General features: G+C 38.1%; 1 protein-coding gene across 8 annotated transcripts in view; it reads left to right on the forward strand.

Annotated features, from left to right (window-relative positions):
* The window catches only part of LOC100026963 (protocadherin alpha-C2), a 275,774-nt gene that overhangs the window by 7,507 nt on the left and 244,406 nt on the right, over positions 1-23,861 (forward strand). For 2 of the 8 annotated variants that reach the window (XM_007473768.3, XM_056811419.1), the window contains exon 1: positions 19,614-23,774. The exons of 2 other annotated variants lie outside the window; for them this stretch is intronic. In XM_007473768.3, the coding sequence (XP_007473830.1) occupies positions 21,384-23,774 (2,391 nt within the window). In that variant the 5' untranslated portion in view covers positions 19,614-21,383. Of the gene's footprint in view, positions 1-4,579; positions 7,340-12,293; positions 15,117-19,613; positions 23,775-23,861 lie in introns of those variants that run through there. 4 more of the 8 variants (XM_056811414.1, XM_007473766.3, XM_056811413.1 and 1 more) reach the window with 4 other exon arrangements.

Here is a 23,861-nt window from a genome sequence, read left to right on the forward strand (position 1 = left end):
CAATTTGTCTTTATTAGAAATTTTTAAAAAGAACTTTTGAAAAATCCCCAGGAATATTTTCTATCTACTCCCCAGAAGCTTCATTCTCCATTTCACAAATATCTAATTTTATTTAATTAAATTTCCCATTGTGACATAGGGATTTATTAGCCATATAGGTGACATTTGATCTACCAAGAAATAATATTAGCTATGAAATATCACTCTTCTCTCTCCTTTTCATTCCTTCCCCTACCCACAAACAGAGGCTTACTTTCCCACAGATAGCCATAGTGTCTTTAGGAGTGGGCACAAATACATAGAACACTGGCAGTTAAGCTTGAATATAGGATACATATATGGTCAAACTAACTCATGCTTCTGATACTTTTTTTTTGTCTGTACTATCACAATCATTTGTCTGTACTATCACACTCCCTACTCCTTGACAAAACTATAATATTCTTCCCTAATTTGATGCCACATTCTCTTCTCTTCCCATAAAACTTTTTTTTTCCTTTTTGCTTTAGGAGAAAGTTATATTGATATATTAAATTTGTAGTAACACACCATCAAGTGTCTTTATTTTCTAGTCCTCAAATTTTAGTTCCAAATTTTATCTTGAAGTATTTTATGATTCAAAGCCACACAAGGGTGCATGGGAAATAGAGTATTGTTGATTAAGACTTTGATCAAAGGCTCAGAAGACTCCCTCTTCAGGAAGGGGTCTATTATCCCCTTCATTTTCATATTTCTAACTCCCTGTCCAACTGAATCTGCCTCTCACAACAGAGAGAGTAGTTTCTCTTCAATTTTGAATATTTATTAGTAAGCTACACTATTTTTCTGAAGTCATGTTTGCTAAGATTCATTTTTTTTAAACCCTTACCTCCCATCTTGGAATCAATACTGTGTATTTGTTTCAAGGCAGAAGAGTGATAAGGGGTAGGCAATGGGGGTTAAGTGACATGCCTAGGGTCACACAGCTGAGAAGTGTTTGAGGCTAGATTTGAACCTAGGACCTCCCATCTCTAGGCCTAGCTCTCAATCCACTGAGCTACCCAGCTGCCCCCTAAGATTAATTTTCTCTTGCCTTCAAACTTAGCAACTCTCAGGGTAAAGTAATGTTTGTTTATTTACTTCTCAAAATGTAATTCTCAAATTACAGGATAATTATTTCATTATTTTCAAACTTAGATGTTTGAAACACAACCAATTTTACTCATATAAATATACATGGAGAACAAACTTATAAGGATTTTAAATGAGTATAATTCATTATTCTAATGGATTCATGATTACACCAGTCAGTATATTCTTTTCAATACTACAGGTTACACCACATGCATACTTTGTGCTGTGCATTTCTTATCTCTGTCCTTCAAAGAGAATCTATACTCAACATATAGGGAAGTTTTTTATCTTAATCTGTACATTTTCTGAGTACAGCATTTGAGCACTTTATCAGTTAACTTCTAGCCTTCTTAGATGAATCTGCTTCTGCTCTGAACTTTCTGTGCTCCAGTTCCCTTCAACCTCCTTTTAGATATTGTCTTCCTCTATTCCCTGAGAGCCTGGACTGTCTTTCTTCTTGTATTTGTATTCTCAATGCTTAGCACAATACATGTAGTAAGCACTTCGTAAATAGCTGTCGATTTGAATATCCAATCAGTTTTTCCATCATTATATTTTTCTGGAGCATACTGGTATCAATACTTAATTTGCATGGAGATTATATGTGATCTGTTGATGCTCATGGTGCATCTTGCTATATTGTCTTTCGTGAAACCTGAAGTTTTTTTTTTTTAGTTTTTTAGAGATGGTAGTGCTGTGTATGGGTTTTGTGTTGGGGAGCAGCTTGGAATCATGGAAGAATTTCACAAATTCATTATATCTTTCTATTCTCTTATTCCTATTTAGTTCTGGTCCCAGCATATTTTCCATTTATAGTTCTCACAAAACTGATTAATATAGTGGGTTGTTTGTTAAACTGCTTGCCTGGGGTTGGTTTGATCCTTTCATTTTTCCTTTGTGGACTGTTAGGTCAACCTCTTTTGGGTCAAGGTTGTTGAGTGTTATCGAGTGTTGAGAGACCTTTATTTTTTGTGGGGATTTGATGTCATCAAAAGGATTTCTTCAGAAAAGAGTAACATTTGGAGGACTTTGCCCATTTAGTAATGAATCCCTTTAACAGGTATGATTCAGAGAAAAACTTACTGTTTTTAAAAAGTATTTTCAGTGTTGACTTTAGAAGGTAAGATCATTTGATCTCTTCCTCTTCCTGGAGTATGACATTTGTTCACTTCATCAATATTGTCTTATACTACATCATCAATAAAAGTGGCCATCCACTCTTCATTTTCATATCTTTAGTGAGGGATAAACAATACTTCCCAAGAAAATTTATTCCACTTTTTATATAGTTGGAATTTTTAGTTTTTCTTACAAAAAGGAACATCTACTTATAAATTTTCTCTTTGGAACTTCCAGTGAAGCTAAGAAATCTAATTCCTTTTCACCATATGAGTCCATCAGATACTTAAAGGCAGTTAACATTTTTCCCTTAAGTTTTCTATTCTCCAGTCTAAATTTTCTTAGTTCATTAAAACAATTCTTAAATTGCAGAGTCTCCAGTTCATTACCAATGGTCACTTTACTCAGGATGCTCTCTGAATTATTAGTATCCTTCTTAAAATATGGCACTGGGAGCTGAACACTCTATTCCATTTGTTTTCCAAGCAAAGAGGAGAGTATAGACATTCATTTTAGTATTATTGACAATTCTCTAAATGATGCCTACAATTTAATTAGCTTTATTTATTCTCATGCTGCATTGTTGACTCTTCGGAGTTGACTAGTACTACAAGGTCTTTTTCATGAAAACTGATTCTACTAATGCCTCCCACTTTTTGTCAATGTAAAGTTTATTTTAAAAATTCAAATTTAGAATTGTTCAATAATCTCTATTAGATTTCATCTACATAATTCAGTCCATTTTCTCATCCTCTAGATAACTGTTTAGAACTATAATTCTCATATAATGTGTTGGCTATTAATTTCAGATTTATTTAATCTGAAAATCTTATGAGAATGCTATCCCAATCATTGATGGAAATGTTAAATATTACACTAACAAGAATAGATCCTGGAAGCTTTCTATTGGGGACATAAGTTCAAAACAACACCAAGGCATTAATAAATATTGTTGGCACCTGATAATGGAGCCAATTCTGAACTCATCTAGCTATTCTGTTACCTCTTTCACCTTATAACTTCACCTAGACAACTGGATTAGTATAAGAAACTTTTTCAAAAGTTTTACAAAGCTATGTCTATCCAAATGACCTGATTTTAAAGTCTAATAACACTGTCAAAAATAGATATGGATTATTCTATAAGTTATGATAGCTCTAAGTAATTGTTACTTTCATTTCTACACACAAACTTACAATTTTCTTAATAATATGTTCTAAATACTTACTAGGCATTGAAGTCAAGTTCAACAATTTATATTTTTATAGAATTCATTCTATTGTCATTTTTTGAAAACCAGGATAATACTCTCCAGTTCTGTGACACCTCTCTTTATAATTTTTCTTTCTTTTCCTTTTAAACCCTTACTTTCCAGCTTAGAATCAATGCTTTGTATTGGTTCCAAGGCAGAAGAGCAGTATGGGCTAGGCATCAGAGGTCAAGTAGCTTGCCCAGTGTCACCCAGCTCAGAAATGTCTGAGTTCACATTTGAACCTAGGACATCCCATCTTTAGGCCTGGCTTTAATCTTTCAAAGATCTTTGACAGTGGCTCCAAATTCACAATCTACAGTTCTTTCAATAGCATGAAATTCAATTCTCAAGTGCCAGGTGACTTGAATTCATTTAGGTGGTTTCCTATTGTTTCCTAACTTATTTTCAAATTTTTATATCCTACTAATCATTTTTCATGTTGTCTTTTCTGGTCCAAAGCTCCTTCTCCTTCACAGAGAAAACTAAAGTAAGGGGTTGATGAATTCTGCTTTTCTGAAATTGTATGTTATCACCACTATATCTGTTTGAGGAGTATTTTCCCTTCTCTGATCCTTCGTTTCCTCCTTCAAAAAGAATGTTCTTAGGTTGTTCTTCATACTCTGCCAAAACTAGAGATGGAAGACATCCAACAGTTACTTGAAAATGTAGAGCTGGAACTCAGGAGAGACATCATTGGATTGTAGATTTGGGAATCAAACATATTCAGATAACTCAACTCATAGGAATATTACCAAAAGAAATAATATAGAGAGACAAAATAATAGGGTCCAGTGCATTCAGAAAATCAACACCTCAAGATATTTCCTTCAACATTGCTTCTTTCCTCCTTTGTATTCTGAGACATATCCATTTTCTCAATGCTTAGGATTTCTCGATTCCCTACCATAATGTGCCATGTGTCACATCATACATTTGAGATCTCTTATTATGTTTAGCCCTTCTTGTGGACAGATTATTTAATCACATATTCTCGTATTCAAAGAGTCTAGCACAGTGTTTTGCATATAATCACTTAACGGTCCTCGGTTTTAATTTTTTCCTGCTGAACAAAGACTGCATTACTTCTACATTCAGGTAGCAGAAACACTGAAATGGATAATATTGCTTTATGAAATCGTGAGAATAGTATTCTTTTGCTCCCCTAGACACTCAAGTGTGGGAAAATGAGGATATATATTATTTTCTATTGCAAATACAGTAACGAGAATTACTAAATCGAGTCTGTGTACCACTTAGTATCGACCACATGATGTCGCTGCCTACCACGAAATAGTCTCCCCTCCCCAGAAGGCCAAACCTCACATTTCGCATTAAAAAGAACTATTCAGTGGGAGAATGAATGATGGCGGATTCAGCAGAATAGATTTAAAAGAATCAGAGAACAATATTTACCTTTATTCTCTAAAGATGATTCATCTATTAGAACAATTCCACGGAGGATCTGCAATGTTTTTTTCCCGGGTAGGCGGCCTGGGAAGCCGGCATCTGCTGTTTTCATTTATGCTCTGTACAGCCTGTGAGGTAGGGAGCAGCCAGGTCCATTACTCGGTGCTGGAGGAAGCAAAACACGGTACGTTCGTGGGGAGGATCGCCCAGGACTTGGGTCTGGAGGTTGGGGAACTGGTGTCTAAACTGTTCCAGGTGGTGTCCAAGGGCCGCAGGGACTACCTGGAGGTAAATGGGCAGAATGGCGTTTTGTTTGTGAATTCTCGGATCGATCGTGAGGAGCTGTGCGGCCGCAGTCTCGTTTGTAGCATCCACCTGGAGGTGATCGTGGACAAACCGCTGCAGGTTTTCCATGTGGAGGTAGACATCAAGGATATTAATGATAATCCGCCTGTGTTCCCAGTGAAGGAACAAAAGCTATTTATTTCAGAATCCAGGTTGCCAGACTCTAGGTTTCCGCTAGAGGGTGCTTCTGACCCAGATATTGGGACTAACGCCTTGCTTACGTACTCTCTCAGCACCAATGATTACTTCATACTAGACGTGAAATCAAAGAACGAGCAAGACAAACTGGTTGAGTTGGTATTGAGGAAACCTCTGGACCGAGAAGAAGTTCCTGAGCATCATTTAATACTGACAGTCACAGATGGGGGCAAACCTGAGCTGACAGGCACAGTACAGCTACTTATCACAGTCCTGGATGTGAACGATAACGCCCCCACTTTTGAGCGATCAGAATACGAAGTGAAGATTCTAGAAAATGCTGCGAGAGGGACTTTAGTGATCCAACTGAATGCCTCTGATGCGGATGAAGGCATCAACGGAGAGATAGTATACTCTTTCAATAGTCTCGCTTCACCTTTGATTAATGACAAGTTTCAGATAAATCCAGATACAGGAGAAATTTCAATTCAAAGATATTTGGACTTCGAAGATATAAATTCTTATAAATTTCGAGTTGACGCAACAGATAAAGGGAATCCGCCCATGGTTGGACATTGTACTATCAGAGTGGATGTCGAGGATACCAATGATAATGCCCCGGAGTTGTCGGTGACATCACTGTCACTACCTGTCAGAGAGGATGCTCCTCCAGGCACGGTTATAGCCCTCATCAGTGTGTCCGACCGTGACTCTGGAGCCAACGGACTGGTGACTTGCTTTCTGTCCCCTCCTTCTCCTTTCACGTTGGTGTCCACTTTCCGGAATTACTACTCGCTGGTGCTGGAGGGCTCTGTAGACCGCGAGAGCATGTCAGTCTATGAATTGGTGGTGACAGCGAGAGATGGCGGGTCTCCAGCGCTTTGGACTTCTGCCAGCGTGATGGTCGGTATTGCGGATGTTAACGACAACGCGCCAGCCTTCGAGCAGACTTCGTACACCTTATTTGTGAAAGAGAACAACCCCCCGGGTAGTCATATCTTCACTGTGTCCGCATCGGATCCTGATGCTGAGGAGAACGCGCTGGTGTCATACTCTCTGGTGGAGCGCCAGGTGGGGGAGCGTCCGCTGTCGAGCTACGTGTCTGTGCACTTGGAGAGCGGGAAAGTGTACGTCCTGCAACCTCTGGACCACGAAGAGATAGAGCTGCTGCAGTTTCAGGTGAGCGCCCGAGACTCTGGAGTCCCTTCCTTGAGCAGCAACGTGAGCCTGCAGGTGTTCGTGCTGGACGAGAATGACAATCCACCTGTTGTGCTGCCGCCTCACTCTGGTGTTAGCCCAGTGACAGAGCTGGTGTCACAATCGGTGGCTGTGGGGCATGTGGTGGCGAAGATCCGAGCTGTGGATGCAGATTCAGGGTATAATGCGTGGCTGTCTTACGAGCTACTGCCAGAAGTCAGTGTTGGGCATAGACCTTTCCGCGTGGGTCTATACACAGGAGAAATCAGCACAACACGGACCCTGGATGAGTCGGATGGACCGCGACAGACACTACTAGTGCTGGTGAAAGATCATGGAGAGCCCACATTGAAGGCTACTGCAACAGTGACTATGTCACTTGCAGCGATTGGGCAGACGTTTCAAGGTTCTTCTGTGACTTCTAGGGACTTTGAAAAGAGTGGTGTAGGGCAGAAGGTCCTGATGAATGTGAATGTCTATCTGATAATTGCCATTTGCTCCGTGTCCAGTCTCTTGGTGTTGAGTCTGCTCCTGTATGTGGCAATTCGGTGCTCCTCTCCCTCTCAGAGCTTTTGTGGACCTGGGAAGTCTACTCCAGTATGTTCAAACACTGTAAGAAGCTGGTCTTATTCCCATCAGCAAAGACAGAAGATTTGTTCAGGGGAGGGTCCTGCCAAGAACGACCTCATGGCCTTTAGCCCCAATCTTCCACCGTGTCCCAGTTCTCAGGTCGCAGAACAGGCAGAGCATATGCAGAACGTGGGGAAAGTGAGTATTAATTTCTACCTCTGTGGCCATTTTTTATGTTGACTGGGATATTCAGAAAATTTCCAAATATATCTAAACTCCTTTTAAAAAATCCAGTATTCCTTTAACATCTAATTTTAATATTAAATGTTTATTTTAAGTATTGTAATTTTTAAGGTAATGAATTATACAAATGTGTGTATATTTATTAAGTATGATAACTTTGAGTGGAATAGAGATTAATAGAGAATTATTACTAATCGAGATTTTTAGCCATCTATCTTTTTGTAAGCTACTTGATTAAATTTCTTTATACATAGATGAAGTCATCTGTCTTTCTATACCATTCCTGTAGTTATCGTCTATGGATTTCTGACTTATTTGGCTTTAAGGCCCTTCAGAAGTCAGTCTAATTGTTAAAAATTATGTTGTTACTCCTCTACACACATTGTTCTTTAGCAAATTTAATATTTTATCCTCTAAAAATTCCTTCAGATTTTTAGTCTCTTTGTGTTTGGTTTTATTTTACATTACTCCAGCAATATCTCTCTTTTCCATATCTGGCTGATGAATTGCTACTTAACTGAAATCCACTTCTTTCTTTAAAAAAATATAATTTCTTTCTCCTTAACATTTAAAAAAAATGAGTCTCAAATTCTATTCCTCCCTCCAGTTCCTCTTCCACCCATTGAGAAGGCAAGAAATATATATATATATATATAATTATACATATGAAATCATGCAAATGTATTTCCATATTTTCCATCTTCCAAAAAAGCAAGAAAAAAAATTTCAGTTTGCACTTAGAGTTCATAATTTCTTTTTCTAGAGGTGGATAGCATTTCCCCATTATGATTCTTTTGGAATTGTCTTGGCTCATTCTATTGATCAGAATAGCTAAGTATTTAACAGTTGATCATCTTTACAATATTGCTTTTATATAGTGTACATTTATTTCCTGGTTCTGGTCATTTCACTCTGAATCAATTAATAGAGTTCTTCCTGAAACCATCTTCTTCACAGTTTCTTAGAGCACTATAGTATTCTATTACAATAACATACCACAACTTCTTCCACCATTCCCCAATAGGTATCCCTTAAAATTTCTGTTCCTTACCATCACAAAAAGAGCTCCTTTATTTTTGTATACACAGGTGCCCCCATTTTCATAACTCCAATCAACAGTGCATTAGTGTAACTTTTTCCCCTTTTCCTTCAGCATCTGTCATTTTCCTTTACATTAGTAATCTCATAGGGTATAATATGGTACCTCAGTGTTGATTTTATTTGAATTTCTTTATAATCAATAATAAAATTTTCATATGAATATTGATAGTTTTAAGTTCTTCTGAAAACTACCTGTTCATATCTTTTGACCATTTTTCAGTTGGAGAATGGCTCTTATTTTTTTTTTAATAAATTTGACTATGTGCCCTATATATATTTGAGAAATGAGGCCTTTATCCAAGAAATTTACTGTAAATGAACCTCTCCCAATTTCCTTTCTTCTAATTTTGGATGAATTGGGGTTTTTTTGTGGAAAACATTTTAAATTTCATATAACTAAAATTATCATAAATCCCATGATTCTCTCTGTTTCTGTCTATTTGTCTCTCCCTTTCTCTTTCTCTCATAAACTGTTCCCTTTTTCATAGATCTGATAGATAAAAATTTCCACACTCCCCTAAATTGCTTATGATATTACCATTTGTGGATAAATCATATATACATTTTTACCTTATATGGGAATATGGTGTCAGATGATTATTTGTGCCTAGTTTCTGCAAAATTGTTTTCCAGTTTTTCTATCAGTTTTGATTAGTGAGTTCTTGCCCCCAAAGCTTGGATCTTTGGGTTTATGAAACACTAGATTATTATGGTTATTTACTACTGTGTAATGTCTTCCTAATCTATTCTATGGACCCACAAACCTATCTCTTTGCCAGTATGAGATTGTTTTGATGATTGTTGCTTTGTAATATAGTTAAAAATCTGGTGCTGTTAGGCTGCCTACTTTCACTTTTTTATTTAGATACTTGATATTCTTGATCAAATTCCACTTCTTTTAAGAAGCCTTCTGTATTTTCATATGTAAGGTCTCTCCTTTACCCTCTGACTTCCAGTAACACTTTGTTTTACTAGCTCCAAAATTTGCTTTAAAATGTATTTTCATTTTTTACGTATTATAGTGATTCCCTAAATTCCATATGCCCAGGTATGATGTCTGGTCTAAGTTTTATGTCCTCAGTACCTATTTCTTAGTTATCTACCTTTTGGCATTATTGACATGATGTTCTTTCATTTCTTCTGAACTTTAGGTTTATAGCATCAAATTTCCAACACCACAGTGTTTAGTGTGTCTTTCTTTTTTCTTCACACCTGTAACTTCAGAGTCAGTTTTGATATATCTCTTGATTGTTCTTTTTAAGACCGTATTAACTATTTTACTTCAGCCAGTTTTAATTCAGTGATACATTTATTCTCATTCATCTTGTGCTTAGTTTTGTATATGATACTATAATTTTTCATAATTTGTAAATTTGATTATCTAATAGGCAAAGTAATCTTTTTGTTATCATAAAGATTTTTGAGTACTGTGATTTTATTAGTAAGAATAGAAAAAATTCACATGAAGGTATTTTAATGATATTATTTTTAGAAAAATGAAAAATCTTACTGCTTTTAAGGTAATTTTTTGTTTAATAGTTCCATTATGTTGATACTTAATCTCTCTTTTTAAGAACTAATTCAGGTATTTTTTTTCATGATGATCAAAGGACATTGGCCATTTTGTTAAACCTGGAACATTTATGTTCATGCTGAGCACAGACTAGGTTATTAATAAACATTTAAAGATTGGTCAGGATTACTATTTCTATTTGTTGTATGACTCTTAGCTTTTTCCAAACCCCTCTAATTCCTTAAAGTCCTTTCTTTTTATGGAAGAAATAATGATTCTTAATAATATTAGAGATATTGAAGGAATAGGGATTTTCTTCTGTCAATATTTTTGACAGCTCTATTAATTTAGTGAGAATACTAAATTTGAGTCTGTGAGCCTTAGAGTCTGCTCATAAGTATTATTTGTTAAGATTGGCAGTTCATGGAAGCAGGAGTTGCTAAAAATATTTCCTCTATGATACTTTTTTTCTTCTGTCTTTGAAAGGAGTGAAAATAGGAGGCCTTGAAATGAGAGAGAAAGAACACTAAAATTTATGGGGCATGGGATTAAACTTGTTAATAGTTTCTTTCACATAAGAAATTTTGACTGCATTTAATGTATTCATGAAGAAAGTAGTAATTTAGTTATAACATTCATGGTAAATTTATTGACCATTTGAGCAAGGGAGATAGTCAGGGATTGAAGAATTAATCAAATTTATATAATCAGAAACGAAAGGGAAAGGGAATTGTTTATAGAATAAACAGTTTTTTCCTACAAAATATTACAAGGAGGTCAAAGAGAATTGCTAATAAGAAGCAATCAAATTAATTTCTCTGATTATTATATCAAAATATAATCTAGAGTTCATTGGAGTTTGTGTCAATAACAATTATAATAAAATATTTTTTTAGAAAAATTTTGACCTGCCATTTATTTGGGGTAGGAAGCTTCCAGGGATAGAGAACCTTCTGTTACAGAGCTCACCATTTGTTTTGGAACTAAGGGTCCTAAAGAGTTTTGTGGGAGCACTGAAATTTTTAAATTATTGTCCCAGGGACAAACTCAGTATGTATCAGATACATAACTTGAATCCCCATTTTTTTAATGGTCTCTGTGTTATGATTCTCATTGGTATTCATCTTACCCTTCAAACCTTTCTCTCTTTTTAACTTACCTATTATTGTTGAGGGAACCCCACTTCTTCCAGTTCTTCAGACTTGAAACCTAGGTGTTATCTTTGACTCCACACTCTTTCACCATCAATATCCAATTTGTTGCCAAGTGTCTTCTTTCACTTGCTTTCCTAATCTCTTTTGAATATGCCATCTTCTCTTTGACACTTCTATCTCCCTTTTACAGGCCCATATTACCTCAAGCCTGAAGTATTATAATAGTCTATTTGATAAATCTGCTTACCCCAAGTCTCTACATGATCTTCCTTAAGTGTAGATCTGACCATGCCACTTTTAATAAACTCCAGTGCTTCTCTGTCACCTCTAGAATCAAGTAAAAAATCCTCTGTTTAGCATATACAACCCTTCATAAGTTGTCCCTTTACCTTTCTAGTAATTTTACAGCTTATAAAACCTCTCAATACCACACACATACTCTACAATCCAGTTACATTGGCCTCCTTGATTTTCCTCAAACAAGACATTCCATCCTTTGGCTTGGGGCATTTTTTCCTACTTATCCTACATCTGTAGAAGAATGCTCTTCCTACTAATTTCCACCTCTTGGATTCTCTGACTTCCTGAACATCCTACCAAAAAATCCCAACTTCTACAAGAAACCTTCCCAGTTCTTCTTAATTCCTGTACCTTTCTTCTGTTGACTATTTCCAATCTATCCTGAATACAATCTATTCATAAGTAGTTGCTTGCATGTTGTCTCTCCCATTAGATTGTGAGCTCCTTGAGAGCAGAGTCTGTGTTCTCTCTTTTTGTATATTAAGTGCTTAGCATAGTGTCTGGCACATAGTGACATTTATTATTTATTGACTATTTTAAAATTCATCATAAATGTTTAAAAATGCAAGATAAATTTCTCATTTATATGGTACTCTAAGGTTTGCAAAGTGATTAAATTTTCCATCTAGCATTATTGTTTCCATTTTACATATGAAGAAACTGACTCTGAGAGGTAAATCCAAGGCCACAGTAAGCAGCTTTCAAAAGTCACACCCAAGAATTCTGACTCCCCAATCTAATACTCTTCCCATATATATTGGAATTATTGCATTCTGAAATGTAAAAAATTTTCCTTTCTACAACAGGAAGTTATAGCTCATTTTCCTGCCTTATTACATTACCTTCTTTCTAAATATTTAAAGCTGTTTTAAAGACATATAAAAACAAAAGCACGCTATCCTTCATAGTAAAGAAGAAGTAGTCACAGTGCTAGTATCCTTTTATTCGATGGAGAAAACTGCAGTTCTTTGTTGCAAGAGCTAACAAAATTCGAAAAAAAAAAACAAGTGGAATAAAACTAAATGAAGATTGGCTCTTTTACACCATAAAGATAATATTTGACTTACGCTCTGCTGCCACATGATGTCGCTGTCCACCGCAGAATGCCGCTATACAGTATCTTTGGTCTTGGAAAGAGGTTCTATTTTGTTGTTAAATGATACAAAGCAATGGCGGACGCTGCAGATTAAGACGAGAAAACGGACACCAATATTTAGCTCTCTCCAATATATCTGAGCTACCCTTTGGAATAAAGCACAGTGTGTTTGCGATGGTATTTTTCTGGAGATGCATCTTGGGAGCCCAGCAGTTGCTGATCTTATTACTTCTCCCTATAGCCTGGGAGGTGGGAAGCGGCCAGGTCCATTACTCGGTGCTGGAGGAAGCGAAACACGGTACGTTCGTGGGGAGGATCGCCCAGGATCTGGGTCTGGAGGTAGGAGAGCTGGTAACTAAAATGTTCCGGGTGGTGTCTAAGGGCCGCAGGGATTACCTGGAGGTAAATGTGCAGAATGGCATTTTGTTTGTGAATTCTCGGATCGACCGTGAGGAGCTGTGCGGCCGCAGTCTTGTTTGTAGCATCCACCTGGAGGTGATCGTGGACAAGCCACTGCAGGTTTTCCATGTGGAGGTAGACATCAAGGATATTAATGATAATCCGCCTGTGTTCCCAGTGAAGGAACAAAAGCTATTTATTCCAGAATCCAGGTTGCCAGACTCTAGGTTTCCGCTAGAGGGTGCGTCTGATCCAGATATTGGCTCCAATGCTTTACTTACTTATAGGCTCAGCACCAATGATTATTTTATTTTAGAAGTAAAATCAAAGAACGACCAAAGTAAATTGGTTGAACTAGTGTTGAAAAATCCACTAGACAGAGAGGAAGTTCCTGAGTATCATTTAATACTGACCGCCACAGATGGGGGCAAACCAGAACTCTCAGGCACCATGCAGATGCTTATCACAGTCCTGGATGTGAATGATAACGCCCCCACTTTTGATCGATCAGAATACGAAGTGAAGATACTAGAAAATGCAGCCAGTGGGACCTTGGTGATCCAACTGAATGCCTCTGATGCGGATGAAGGCATCAATCGGGAGATATTATATTCTTTCAATAGTTTGGCTCCACCTGCGATTAAAGATACATTTCGTATACACCCAGATACAGGAGAAATTTCGATTCAAGGATATCTGGACTTTGAAGAAGTGAATTTGTATGAAATTCGAGTTGATGCGACAGATAAAGGGACTCCCTCATTAGTGGGTCATTGTACGGTCCTAGTGGAAGTCCTGGATGCCAATGATAACATTCCTAATGTCTCAGTGACGTCGTTGTCTCTGCCCGTCATGGAAGATGCCCCTTCAGGTACAGTCATTGCCTTAATCAGCGTGTCTGACCGAGACTCCGGTGCCAATGGGCTAGTGACTTGTTCCTTGTCACCCCCTGGACCCTTCACGCTGGTGTCCACCTTCAAAAATTACTATTCTATAATACTAGAGAGTTCGGTGGACCGTGAGAGTGTACCAGCCTATGAGCTTGTGGTAACTGCGAGGGACGGCGGGACTCCAGCACTTTGGGCCACTGCCAGCGTGTCTGTGGTCATTGGAGACGTGAATGATAACGCGCCAGCCTTTGAACAGTCTTTGTACACTGTGTTTGTGAAGGAGAACAACCCACCAGGCAGTCACATCTTCACTGTGTCCGCGTCTGATCCGGATGCTCAAGAGAACGCACTAATTTCCTACTCGCTGGTGGAGCGGAGGGTGGGGGAGCGTCCGCTGTCAAGCTACGTGTCTGTGCACTCAGAGAGCGGGAAAGTGTACGCCTTGCAGCCTCTGGATCACGAGGAACTGGAACTGCTGCACTTCCAGGTGAACGCTCGGGATGCAGGTTTCCCTGCCTTAGGCAGTAATGTAAGCCTGCAAGTGTTCGTTCTCGATGAAAATGACAACTCTCCGGTGGTCCTGGCCCCACACTCGAGTGGTGTCCCAGTAACTGAGTTGGTATCCCAGTCGGTGGCAGCGGGCCACGTGGTGGCCAAGATCCGGGCAGTTGACGCGGATTCAGGGTACAATGCGTGGCTCTCTTATGAGTTACAGCCTGAGTTGGGTGTTGGGCGCAGCCCTTTCCGCGTGGGTCTATACACCGGAGAGATCAGCCTAACTCGGGCTCTGGAGGAGTCGGATGGGCCGCGGCAGACGCTGCTGGTGCTGGTGAAAGATCATGGAGAGCCAGTCCTGTCTACCACAGCCACTGTGTGTGTGTCAGTGGTGGAGAGTGGACAGAAGTCGAATATTTTTTCAGGCGAGTCCAGGATCTCAGGAAAGTCTGGTGTGGGAAAAGAAACTGCGCTGGTGGATGTGAACATCTATTTGATCATCGCCATTTGCTCAGTGTCCAGCCTGTTGGTGCTGAGTGTGTTGCTGTATGTGGCCCTTCGGTGCTCTGCGCCTCCACAGGCATCATATGGGCCTGGTAAGCCTACTTTAGTCTGCTCAAATGAGATGGGCAGCTGGTCTTATTCTCAGCAGCGAAGGCAGATTTGCTCTGGAGAAGGAGCAGGCAAGAACGACCTCATGGCCTTCAGCCCTAACCTCCCTCCGTGTCCTATTTCTGGGGAAAGAGGCCAAAAGCAAGAGGCTCTCTTGGATAGCTCAGGGAAGGTGGGTGATTATTGATTTTGCATTTTTATTTTTGTTTAAGTTCAAATTACCAGTGCCTTACCGTATTTGACAATTTTTGTGGCTTAATCTTCATCCTTTCCGTTATTTAAAATTTTCCCTCTTTGAATCATGTTTTCCATTTCTTAAATAGTGTGAGATTTCATAAATGCTCTCCTGCTCCATCTCCCCTTCTTCTTTTCTTCATATTCTTCTATTAAATATGTCCCTTGACGGATCAGTGTTTTCATTTATCAATTACTAATGGTAGCACAAAAATGGTAACATACTTCTATTGTATTTTTCCTTTGGCTAGTTCCCATTACATGTCTCTATTAATCCTCCCTATTTTGTGCCATATATATCATTAGTGAGAATGTTAATTGTAGACATGTTTAAGTTCTTATTTTATTGTTCTTGAATGCATTCCACTTCCTTGGTAGGCAAAATGAATATTTAGATAGTACTCTTTAAAGATATCTAATTGGTTTGTTAATGGAATTGAATAGTCATTATGAAGAATGCTTTTTAAATCATACAGTTAATTATCTATACTCTAGCTAGTGAGCATTTCTATAACATTTTGAGGTTTGCAAAATATTTTGCATGTGTTATTGCATTTTTCCTTACAACAACCCTGTGAGGTAAGTAGCGTGGTTTTCATTTTACAAATGTGGAAATTAAGGTTTGTTATAGGGATTGCCAAGATGGTCATTAAATCCAAGTGACTGTTATGGATTTTGAATGTTGTGGAATTATACACATGAGAGAATATATATGTGAAGGTATGGTTAGGAAAAAGAGAGAGGCCAAAGATTTGTTGATTATACAGCAGCTAGATCTCGAACACTTTCTTCCAAAAGAAATGGCAGGCACTGGATGCAGTGAGCACCAATGGACATCATCAAGGAATAAAGTCAACTACATTTTAATGGACAACAAAAGATTTGTAATGGATGTGGAAGTTATTCCTGAGTCAGCTTTCTGCCCACACCCAGACTATTGATTTGTCAAAGCTGAGATCAAAAATTTTAAGAAACAAGAAAGAAGAGTATTGAAAAAAGATATGATGTACAATTAAGATGATTTAATATTGTATTGTTTAAACAAGTAATGGAAAGTAAAAATGTGCAATGGAAGACAGAAATGACATTGACACTGACAATTTCCTTTAGAAGTTAAGCTTTGGGAGATCTTTTATTATAAGATGAAAAGAGCCCAGCAAATATATTAGTCAGCAAATTTATGAGATACTGGCTGAACAGAGATAATTGGTTGCTAAATGCAACATGTGGAGTTAAAATAAAAACTCAACTGTAGAATCTTAGGAGAAAGATTATATATGAATATCATCAATATCTTTTTTCATAATACAGCAAGATATATTGAAGGGTGAAACCAATTAAAATAAAAGGTTGACAACATATTAAGTTAAGAAAAATCATCTAAAGATGAAAATGGAAAAAGGACTACAAACATAAGAAAAATAAAAAATATGTTTAAAAATATTACATTGAATCATTTCTTCATCAAGGATAGTGAAACTACCACAATTAAACACTAATAGCACAATCTCTGATGTGTTTATAGATGAAGTAAAATGTTTTTAAGAAGAATAAAGATGGATCAAGTATACAGGGTGTATGTCAAACTTTTAAAATGAACTACACCAAAGACTTATATGGCAACCAATTTATAAAGAAGACTCTATGTTGGGGAGATCCGTGTTGGAAATGTTACCACTTATGAGGGCGCTGAAGGATTGATTTACAAGGCACTAAAAAGAACAGAAGATGTTAAAGTCAAATAGGGAAAAACCCCTCAAATCCTAATGATCTGAAAAAGAATGACTGAGAAAACATTGATTATTATGTGCTTACTCTTCCATTTACAAAATATTTTTATTAAGTTCATTGACAAAGAAATTGAGAGATTTTGTAGGAAATCATAAAAGTTTTATAGATCTTACACAATGGGCCATGTCTCTACCATCTCAACAATTGTCTTGAAGTAGAGAATATACAATCTCAATGTGCTTATTAGTTATTGATTATTACAAAACACATGAATCTACAGTATAAAAGAGTGCCTTAGAAAATTCTTTTACAATAAAATATTCCCCCATCCTTATAAGTTAAATTTCCTTGGAAGATATAAGAACAGATTTAACCCTACTTAATGATTTTCTAGGAATAAACATCTGGCCAGGCATAAAAGAGGGAGAATTATACTTGCAAAAATATTTCTCAGTTTGGCAGAGGAGATCAAGCAATAAATTAAGAAACATAATTAAATGCCTACTATGTTCCAAGTACTGTGCTAAGTGCTGGGGATACAGAAAGAGGCAAAAGTAATACTTTGTATTCATGGAGTTTACAATCTAATGGGGAAGACAAAATGCAATTAAATATATATAGGACAAGCTATATACTGGATAAATAGGAGATAAATAGCAAGAGGGAAAGCAGAAAAATTAAGAAAGGTTGCAGAAGTCTTCTGTAGAAGATGAGATTCTAATTGGCACTTAAAGTAAGCCAGGGAGGTCAGTAGTTGGATCATGGGAGGAAAATCAATCCAGACATGGGAAAAAGTCAGAGAAAATGTTCCAGAAGTAAAAAAGAGAACAGCATACTGGATTTCTTCTGGAGAAAAGCACCTACTGATAAAAAACTTCCTAAACAGCAAGGACCTAACCTTTCAACACAATTGTTTTCCTGGTATTGGTGAATAAAAGTGAAACCTGGAATGCTGTTGCTTTTCAAGAAGTAAAGATAAACATCATAAAGTAGGCAATAGAAAGGTGAATAAGGGATTTGAGTAGTTTGAAACATGTAACCAGTGATGCTCTTTAAAGTAGAGGCTTAATTAAAGGATGTCACCAATTTGTATGACAGAAGAAGAAAATGTATTTGTCACATCAGATGAGAAATGGACAACTGATGGATAGTTAGAGTGCTCCTTGGATATGTTTTAGCTGTTGGGAGAAATCAAAGCCATCAGTAATTTGGGTGACTCCGAGGTGAAAAATTTGTGTGGATTGGGATTCTAGTTGTAGAGGATGGGCAGTTTCACTTCTAGAACATATCTCAGAATAAGAAAGAGATCCTTGCTTATATGGTATGTAGTTAAGGATAAAAAGAATAGATTGGACTAGAAACCAGAATCACAAATAGCTGGAATTAGGATAAATCAGATTGTAATGAAATTAATTATAAAACTTAATTGTACGTTTGCAACTGTTAAAAAGTATGAATGATGTTATAAATAATTTCTTGTTACATTCAATGAGGATTTTTTAAACCTCTGCTTTTTTTTTTAGCACCCTATGTGACCAAGAATAGTTGCTTGAACATTTGTATAGAAAGAGTTTTCTCTAAGGTTTGTGTGAATTACAGGCTGAATTGAGAAAAGAGTTGAGCACTATGACAGGTTATGATGCAGCAGATTACAGCACGAAATAATGTTATCTGGAAACATTAGACCTAATGTCTCATTACAAATTAAAAAGTGGATAACTGACCCAGATTCAGATGGTCATTATGTTAGGACTCAGCAGTGGATACTGGGAAAGCAGCAACTGAGAATTAATAATGTTAAGCAGAGGAGTTTGTAGCTATATGCAGCCTGTCCAGGGGCCCAGATCTCTCATTTCTCACAAGTTTAGTAATTCATTTGAATCAGATGATAAATCCACCTGATACCATTTAAAAACAGTTTCTATACCACCAGTACAAGCCTTGCCTTTAGCCATGTATATAAAGGTTTTTTAGTTCATTGAATACCAAAAATTCCATAATTGAACAGATACTTTGAAAATACATTATTTTGTAGAAGTATATGTATTTTTAAAGGGAAGCATTGAAAATACATTTTAAAATATAAATGCACATCATTGATGGTTAAAATATAAATATGCATCATTTGGCAGGCTCAAGACACTGGGACCCTTTTTTTCTGTTTGACCAAAGGGTTTTCTACTCAAGCAACAGATAGTAAGGATTACAGTGAATCAGTGATATGATTTAGAGGAGAGAGCACTGAATAAGGAATTAGATGATTTGACTGCAAGTTGAACTTCACATAAGTACTAGTTCTGGGATCTTATATAAATTCCTTAATCTCTTGTCCTCAATTACATTATGAGTGAAAATTGTATTACTCACAGGATTATCATGAGGCTAAATTAAGCTAAGGGATAATTTCTGTTGCAGAGTAACAAATGTTGGCTTTGGAATTAGAGGGCTTGCTTTTGAAAGCCTGATTTGTGACTGTCTTCCAGTGTGACCTTCCTGTAGGCAAGTCACTTTATTTCAGCTTCAACTTCCTTGAATATAAAATAAGGTATTTGGACTGAATAACCTCCAAAAACTTGTAGAGTTCTAAACTTTTGTTTTCATAAAGGCAAAAATTTCTTTTCAAACAATGAAGAGCTACATAAATATTAGTAATAGTTTTCATTATTTTTAATTTTAGCAGATTGTAAGTCAGTGCTAGAACTGTGAGACCCATGGAGGAATGTCAAGAAGGGGATGTTGTAGGTGCTAAAGAGAATATTGACTCACTTGATGATTTTACATATGGGCTGACTTCTTGTGCCTCTATTAGCAAGGTAGTTTTTTTCTTTAAACCCTGGTGCATTTCATTCTCTATTCTATGCAGAGGTATGAAGACAGAACACTCTTTTCTTGAGAAATGATTACATTGAATATTTCTGGCTAGATAGTACTTTGACATTTATACTCCCTTTTAATGTAGTTTTAAAAAACCACGTATTTTCTGTTTTAGAGCCAAGATTAAGTAATGATTCCATGACAGAAGCATGGTAAAGACTAGGCAATTGGGGTTAAGTGACTTGTCCAGGATCACACAGGTAAGAAGCATCTGAGGCCTTTTAGTTTTAAGATTTTATTTTTATGCATTATGGGAGGCAGTTGGCTTTGAAGTCAAGAAGGCCTGGGTTCAAATCCTGTCCATGACAGCTGCAGTTTGTGTAATACAGGACAAATAACTTAATTTTTCAGGGGTTGGATTGTAAGACTCTAAGGTGCAGAGCAGGCAGTAATTTCTTGGGTAGAGGGGATTTACTTATCAGAAATTCTCCAAATCAATGAAACCACAAGTACAGGAGAAGAAAGGAATAGGGCAATCTTAAATTTTCTCAGCTTAAATAGATGAGAATTTTTAGAAGAATTCAGATGTAAAAAAATTTGGTTTCATGTGTATTGTGTTAGACTAAGATTCCTTGTAAAGAAGTGTTATTGTTCAACTGGCAATAAATAGGATTTTATATAAGTTTGAAATTGAAATGACAAGGATTTTTTTGTTTGAAGATGTAGAAGAAGAATGAAGTGCATTATAATATCTAAGTTTATTGTTATTAGGGTGAAAATGAGACTCTTACTTCCCATGTAAGGCATAAGGAGAGAAAAAAATGAAGCTTCTCCCTTTGAGCTATGATGTCTCATTAACACTGACAAAATTTATAGAAAGGCAAAATTTTTTTTTCAATCCTAGCAAAGACAATACAGGGAAGAAAGGACATTTTTAAAAACAATAACAGCATCCTAAAGCTAAAGGGAGGACATGTGGCTTAATGGAGAGAAAATTGATGGAAGGTTCAGGAAGGCCTGGATTTAAGGAAATAGTCATGAAATCTCAGATTGACCTGGCAAGGCAAGACATTTTCCATGCAAATAGCTAAAAATTGATAGTAGATAAAAGGAATATAAAAACGAATCGAATGGAAGATGATACAGTACTACAATACATTAATGATTTCCCAGAATTAAGAATGAAAAAATATCTGTAATCTTATATGTACGTTATGAAATTTCATTTGAGACCAAAGATATAAGAGAAGAAATGTTAATATTTTCTTGGATTTTATATAAAATAACATTGCAAGAAGAAACGATAATTTCAAGAGTTCTAGTAGATATATAAAATAAACAAGATATTTTAAAGACAATGGAAAGAAATAGAAAACCAAAGAAGACTAAAGAAAGAAAGAAAGCCTGCGGCTAATTAATCGGATGGTACTTACAAACTGAGCCACATGATGTCGCCCTTCACCGCAAGGTGGGTTTTTAAACAAAGGGAAGCAGTCTCCCCAGTGTAGAAAGCGCATTCACTCTCTGCTTCAGAGAAAACGAAAAGGGCCAGAAACGGGGGAGGGAAAAATTGGATTTAAAGATTCATCGAGAATTCTCAAAGATGATGTACATTTCGAGTCATAAATAGATGACATAATTCCAGAAGAAAATATTTGCAATGGGATTTTCCCAGCGAGGCGGCCTGAGGCTTCTGCAGCTTTCTCATTGGCTTCTCCTTTTCACATTCTGCGAGGTAGGGAGCGGTCAGGTCCATTACTCCGTGACCGAGGAAGCGAAACACGGTACGTTTGTGGGGCGAATCGCGCAGGACCTGGGTCTGGAGGTCGGGGAGCTGGTGTCGAGGCTGTTCCGGGTGGTTTCTACCAATCGCAGGGACTACCTGGAGGTAAATGCGCAGAACGGCATTTTGTTTGTGAATTCTCGGATCGACCGTGAGGAACTGTGCGACCGGAATCCCGTTTGTGGCATCCACTTGGAGGTGATTGTGGACAAGCCGCTGCAGGTTTTCCATGTGGAGGTGGAGATCAAGGATATTAATGACAATCCGCCTACGTTCTCCCTTAGAGAAAAGAATTTGTTTATTCCAGAATCTAGGGTACTTGATTCATTGTTTCCACTAGAGGGCGCATCGGATGCTGATATCGGAGTGAATTCTGTACTGACGTATAGGCTAAGTCCTAATGATTATTTCACTTTGGATATGCAAATCAATGATGAGCAAATTAAGCCTCTTGGACTAGTATTAAAAAAACTTCTAGACAGAGAAGAAACTCCCGAACTTCATTTACTTCTTACAGCCACTGATGGGGGCAAACCAGAGCTTACTGGCACGGTTCAGCTACAGATTACAGTATTAGATGCGAACGATAACGCCCCAAAATTTGACAAAAAAATCTATAAAGTTAAATTAGCAGAAAATTCGTTGAACGGAACTTTGGTAATAAAACTAACTGCTTCAGATATGGACGAAGGAACAAACAGTCAAATAATTTACTCATTTGCGAGAGATGTCTCCTCAAATGTATTGTCCAAGTTCTCAATAGATCAAATGAATGGAGATGTCAGAGTAATTGGACAAATAGATTTCGAAGAAAGTAAATCATACCAAATCCAGGTAGAGGCAACAGATAAAGGAATTCCCAAGATGGTGGGTCACTGCACGGTCTTGGTTGAAGTAATGGACACCAATGACAACGTTCCCGAAGTGGCAGTGAAGTCACTGTCGCTACCGGTACCAGAAGACTCTCCAACAGGGACAGTTATAGCTCTCATCAGCGTATCTGACAAAGATTCGGGTACCAATGGGCAGGTAACTTGTTCACTGTCACCCCCTGGACCATTTACGCTGGTGTCCACTTTCAGAAATTACTATTCTCTGGTCCTGGGCAGTCCTGTTGACCGCGAGAGCGTGCCGGTCTATGAGTTGGTGGTGACTGCGAGGGATGGCGGGTCGCCAACGCTTTGGGCCACAGCCAGCGTGTCCGTGGCTATTGCGGACGTGAACGACAATGCGCCTGCCTTCGAGCAGCCGTCATACACTGTCTTTGTAAAGGAGAACAACTCACCTGGAAGTCATATCTTCACGGTGTCCGCATCGGATCCTGATGCTCTGGAGAATGCGATAGTGTCTTACTCGCTAGTGGAGAAGCGGGTGGGTGAACGTTCACTGTCAAGCTACGTGTCTGTGCACTCAGAGAGCGGGAAAGTATACGCCCTGCAGCCTCTGGATCACGAGGATCTGGAACTACTTCAGTTCCAGGTGAGCGTCCGAGATGCGGGTTTCCCTCCTTTGGGGAGCAACGTGAGCCTGCAGGTTTTTGTGCTGGACGAGAACGACAACGCGCCAGCTGTGCTGCCGCCTCACTCTGGCGTTAACCCAATGGCTGAGCTGGTATCACAATCTGTGAATGTGGGCCACGTCGTGGCGAAGATTCGAGCCGTGGATGCGGATTCTGGTTATAATGCATGGTTGTCTTATGAACTGCTGCCAGAGGTGGGCGTTGAGCGTAGACCTTTCCGAGTGGGCCTGTACACAGGAGAGATCAGCACTACACGGGTCCTGGAAGAATTGGATGGGCCAAGACAAAGGCTGCTGGTGCTTGTAAAAGACCACGGGGAGCCCCCTCTTTCAGCCACTGCCACTGTGAGCATATCTCTTGTGGATAGTGGGAAGGCGCTCAAGGCTTCCTCTGGAGTGTCCAGGTCAATGGCAAGTGCAGGGAAGGTGGCAGCGGCACTGGACTTGAATGTTTATCTCATAATTGCAATCTGCTCGGTGTCCAGCCTGTTGGTGCTGAGTCTGCTACTCTATGTAGTGCTAAGGTGTTCCGAGCCCTCACAGGCTGTGTATGGCCCTGGAAAGCCTATGTTGGTGTGTTCCAGTGAGGTTGGAAGCTGGTCCTATTCCCAGCAGAGGAGGCAGAAAGCTTTCTCTGGCGAGGGAGGTGCCAAAAGTGATCTTATGGCTTTCAGTCCCAACCTCCCTCCGTGTTCTGGCCCAGCAGACAGTGTCCAGCAGCAGGCGATGGGTCAGGATCATTCTGCCAAGGTGGGTTTTAGGAATTCTTATTGATTATTCGATTTTATGTTTGATCATAGGAGTTATTTTTCTCAAAAATTTATTTACATGTTTGGA

Source organism: Monodelphis domestica, chromosome 1 (assembly GCF_027887165.1).
Source record: "Monodelphis domestica isolate mMonDom1 chromosome 1, mMonDom1.pri, whole genome shotgun sequence".
In the NCBI taxonomy this organism is placed as follows: domain Eukaryota; kingdom Metazoa; phylum Chordata; class Mammalia; order Didelphimorphia; family Didelphidae; genus Monodelphis; species Monodelphis domestica.